Source organism: Poecilia formosa, unplaced genomic scaffold (genome assembly GCF_000485575.1).
Source record: "Poecilia formosa unplaced genomic scaffold, Poecilia_formosa-5.1.2 Scaffold139, whole genome shotgun sequence".
In the NCBI taxonomy this organism is placed as follows: domain Eukaryota; kingdom Metazoa; phylum Chordata; class Actinopteri; order Cyprinodontiformes; family Poeciliidae; genus Poecilia; species Poecilia formosa.
The window spans coordinates 1,167,978-1,172,787 of NW_006800078.1; the positions used below are offsets into that span (position 1 = coordinate 1,167,978).

Sequence of the window (4,810 nt, forward strand, 5' to 3'; positions counted from 1 at the left end):
AACAACAGGTATCTTTGTGTCAGCTTGATCGCTGCCATGTCTGAGGTCAAACAAGTCAGGCTGATGTGCCTTTTAAAGCGCCTTTATCAAAATAACCCCTCCAAACACGAGGACCCCAGCAAATGGCCGTAGCAAGACAAAACTGAAATCTCTGATACTTCATACAGATAATCATGTTACACATCATTACTCCTTTAAATGTTCCCGTTGCTTCGCATGGTGGTTAGAAGCATAAATAATGACCGTCGTTGCTATTGCCATCATTATCAGAGGCAAGGCAGTTCAAGAGTGCTATTATCATCATTATTACAGCTAATATTACTGATGATGAGGCTTTCACGACCTTTCGCTGGCCCTTCCTAAAGTATTGTCATGGAAACAGGCGACAGCAAAGTGCACGGCATTGCTGAATTACTCTGTGAAGCTATTTATGACCAAATGGGGCTTGAATGTTGTTCTCGTCTCTGTACACTAAAGAAGCGATGAAGCGGCGAGCCTGAAGAAGAGACATTTGAGAGAGTCGGAGTGTGTGTGTGTGTGTGGGGGGGGGGGAGGTGCGGGTATGAACGGAAGAAACCGACCCAAGAATAAAACAACTGTTCCAAGACTTGAAACGAGAGACTAAAGAGGGAGAAAGCGCTGAAGGCACCGAAGGGCATGTGACCAGAGAGACACAAATACTGTTTAATGACTGAAAACAATGACACCAATTCACAGAAACACCAGCAGCCATGTAAGAAAGAAACTAAGTGGTGCTAAGAAAATAAGCAGAGCATTCTATTCAACTGTTAAATCCCCAATAAATCTTCATGAGCACAATAAAAATAGTCCCTGCTGAGCAAACGTCATTTGAACCGTTTCCTATTGTGATCCAAATGTTGCGACTTGCAGACTGTGCTGCAAATCAGTTGCTTCGCATCCTCTTAAATATGACCAAATGCAAACCAAGGTGGCAAACCCTCATAAACATTTATAAGAATAAATGCATTTTTTTATTGTAGCTCCTACTGGAAAAAAAAATCCACAATTTAATTTGAGAGTATTTAAACTAAATCATTGATGACACAATGAATGATACCCCTAATAATCTTTTTGGCAAATAAACATAACTTTTAATGTGTAGTTAATGTATTTAAATTGATCAGCATCTAAGAACTTCTTAAATGTAACCCACGGCTGTCCGCTTGTTGTTGATGTGAACAAAATTGTACTTAAAATCAGATCAACAGATAGTAATAAATAATTTTACACAAATGTGCATCTTTTTGCAACACTGAACAATGAACGATTTAAATAAAAGCATTTGTTATGCTTTCGACTTTTGTCTCATTAATAGTTATTTGTTAGCCGTCCACTCAAACGTCAGCATGGTCTCTGTGGAAACTTTAAAAGTAGGCTATTGCTCCAGTTAAAACATAATTCGAGAGACTTTGCAAATTCATGCATGGATAAGTATACTGTGTGTCAACTACAATGTGTTCATAAGCAAGCTGGTTCTTTAAAAAGCACAATAAAACAGTAACCGGCCTTTTGGTGTTTTCAGGAAAGGCACTTTACTTACTTGATTTTTTTAAATTCCTCCAGTCAGCACCGTCGTAAAGTTTCACGTTTGCTTTTCGTTGTTTTACTCAGACATGTTCAACCATCTTTATTTAAAAAAAAAAAAAAAAGTTAATTCTTCAACCTCACAGGAAATATGTAGACCTGAATTTTATTGCGTCAGTCAGTAAACATATTACGAGAAAAAAACAAAAATCAACTTTTAATAAATTAGACAAATTAAAACCAGCTCACAAGAGTACTTTCAAGTACATATTACAAATCACTGTGATGGTAAATATAATGAAGAGGTAAAGACAGACAGAGGAAGGCAGTGCCGCTTTCAAACAGGCATTATTGGTCCCTACATTTCTCGACAACTAGAAACAATTTACTCCTTTTAAACACTAAGAGCTTGAGGTTTGTTGAATTGGTTCACCTTATTTGATAGATATACTATACACGCATCACCCATTTACAAACATCAGTACACTTAGTCACAGTTGACCTCCAGTGTCAGGGCAAAAAATAGCAATGATAGTTTTAAAAATAGGGTTAGATAAGGTAATATGTTAAAAATAAGTCTACAAAAATGAGCTTTCTCTGTCAGATTAGCCCCAGGTTTTCATTTATTTTGACATAAAAAGATATCTCATGCTTCACAGCAGCATTTTAATAAACATGCATCCTTTTTTAGATCTTTAGGTGGGGCTGAAATAATTATCTGATTGCCAAATTGGGACCAGGTTTTAGATATTGTACAGCTTCACTTTTGATGATCAAATTTTCTATGGCAGGAGCTCAAAAAAGCACAAATGATGGCTCTCCTACCTCTGTACTTAAAAAGCTGGCATTAGGTATTTGTGTTGGTAGTTCTGTTTACAAAACCTTTTAAACAAGCCAATATCAACCTGTGTACTATAAAACACCCTAAACTTCGGCAAACGTGGCAGTAGGGTGATCACCGCAGTCGCTTCAAATTAAAAAAATACCCTTCGGTTGGGTTTTCAACGTCTTGTTTCTGTTCATTTTGAAAATTTTAGGTGTACAAATATTAATAAAACTTGATGTATTGTTTGTCCTAGTTTTAATATGTAGTGAATATCAAAGACCTCAAGTCCAACTGGCTGATAAGTAAATAATTTGTTAGAATTTCACATCTGATAAGTAAATAAAAAAAAAAATAAAGCTGTGATTGACATATTATTGACATATTAAAATATATGTACTATTATTTCAGTGTTCCGACAATTAAATGTTGCAAATCAAAAATTAAACATTAAATCTGTCACATATAAATAAAAAATAAAAATCAAACCTGGCTTTCTTCAGTATTTATTTGATTACTTCCTATTTCCTGCGCTAATGTCTTTCATGAAATCAATCAAACAGCCACTGTGGCACGAGAGACAACCTGCACAGCAAATCAACTAAAGCCCAATCACCTCAAAGCAGATCCAAATGCTATCTTTGATGCACTATTTCTGCATTTGTTTCTTTATTTAACTTATTTCCACAAATAAATACTTATATGATAACTTATTCGCGTGTCGTACTGTGAACGTTTTGGCACTTGATAGGCGAGGACCAGAATATTTTTAATTACACTAATGCATAAAGCCTTAGAGTTAAAAGAGGCAGTTCTTTCCTTTCAACGTGACTGAACGTAGAGTTTCTAAGAGCGCAATACAGTCCTAAAATACTTAAAGAAAGTGCAAGAACAGGGAAAAAAAATCACAGCTAGTTTTTGACATCTCTTAGCGAGGATTTATCCAACTACTGCACCAATAACACTGGATACTGTAACAGAAAGAAAAAAAAACATGTATAAATACAGCAGAGCATTTTTAACATGCTTGAAATGTCAACAATAAATGTTTACTATATGTTTTTTTTGTCCTCTGTGGGATCAACTCTGAAATTTTTGTCGTTTAAACATCTGCGAGAAAATATTATCCAGATGTGGTTGCAACAACAAAGAATGTCCAGACCCACGTACATGTACACTTTCCAGAAGTTATGCCATATGCAGCCCAAGTAATATTCTACTGCGTGTAACAGCACATGCCTATTGTCTTGTGTCAAAACACAGTCAACTGCATTGAAAGAAGATGCAAGACCAGCCGAGTTATTAACTCGTGGATCTAATAACGATTAGATCCATTATGGGGCTCACAGAGAAAATATTGCTTGTTCTAACCAGGTTTTGGATGTCTCAGACGTAGCTCTCCTGCTCCTCCTTCATTGGCGGAAGTGTCTGTGTGGCAACATCCGATTCCCGTGAAATAGAGACCTCGCTTGTTGTGTCTCTACCGATTCTCTCCAACCCGATCTCTTTCCTTTCTGCCTTCACAGTGACGTCCGGTTCCCGTGCGGTTAAGTCTGCCACGAGGAGGTCTGGGTTCGAACGGACTTGCCGGCTGTCGTGACCGTGCGCCGGACTCCGGCTGTTGTCTTGGCTTTGCTCCAAGTCCTGGCTGCTGAAGAAGATGCGGATCGTGTCTTTGGGCAAGCCCAGCTGGGCAGAGAGGGTGTGGACCGCCTCTTCGTCCGGGTAGAGACCAACATCCCGGATGAAGCTCTGCAGGATTCCCAGGGCGTCATTGGACACCGTCAACCTGTCACCTGGGACCTCTTCTTTAACAATTATTTTATTATCTGTCCCGGAGCAAACTCCAACCCTGCCGTTGTTCTCGCTCTTGACGGAAGGCCTCGTCGCAAACATGTTGTTCTTGACATTTTCACTCTTGCTGCTGTGACTAAAGTCGCCTTGACTTCCCAGGCGTATGGTCACATCCCTTTCCTGCACATCACCATCTCTACCAGTGCACCCCACTCTTCCAGTAACGCCCCAGTCCACACCTGGATTATAAGCGTTTTCTCTCTCCCCTTCGGCCCATTCCTTACTGTCTTCCCTTTCGTCCGCCCAGCTGGGTCTGCTGTGCAGTTTTACTCTGAAGTGCCCCCAGGCGGCCCCGGCCTCGGATTCGGCAGGTGATGCAGCGCATGGCTGGGGTGGAGACAGCTCAAGGCCTGGCTCAGGCTGCAGTGGGTGATGGGGTTGAAGATGATGTTGCTGAGACATCATGCAGTTGCGTTGGTGCTGTTGAGACAAATACACAGTGATAAGAAAAAGGAAGAAGAATATACGTTTATGGATGGAGATGCAGTGGTCAGGATTTTTTGCATTTGACCAAACAGTCCTAGTTGCAAATGCAAAAATTAAAAAACAAGGGACTTTGGTAAAAATTATGTGATATATATATACAAT

General features: G+C 39.4%; 1 protein-coding gene across 1 annotated transcript in view; it reads right to left on the reverse strand.

Moving 5' to 3' along the window:
• Positions 1 to 1,694: 1,694 nt before the first annotated feature.
• Positions 1,695 to 4,810, reverse strand: part of LOC103145308 (DNA-binding protein SATB1-like) — a 20,179-nt gene continuing 17,063 nt past the window's right edge. The window contains exon 11 of the mRNA XM_016676682.1: positions 1,695 to 4,776. Coding sequence (XP_016532168.1) covers positions 3,755 to 4,776 — 1,022 coding nt within the window. The 3' untranslated portion in view covers positions 1,695 to 3,754. The remainder of the gene's footprint in view (positions 4,777 to 4,810) is intronic.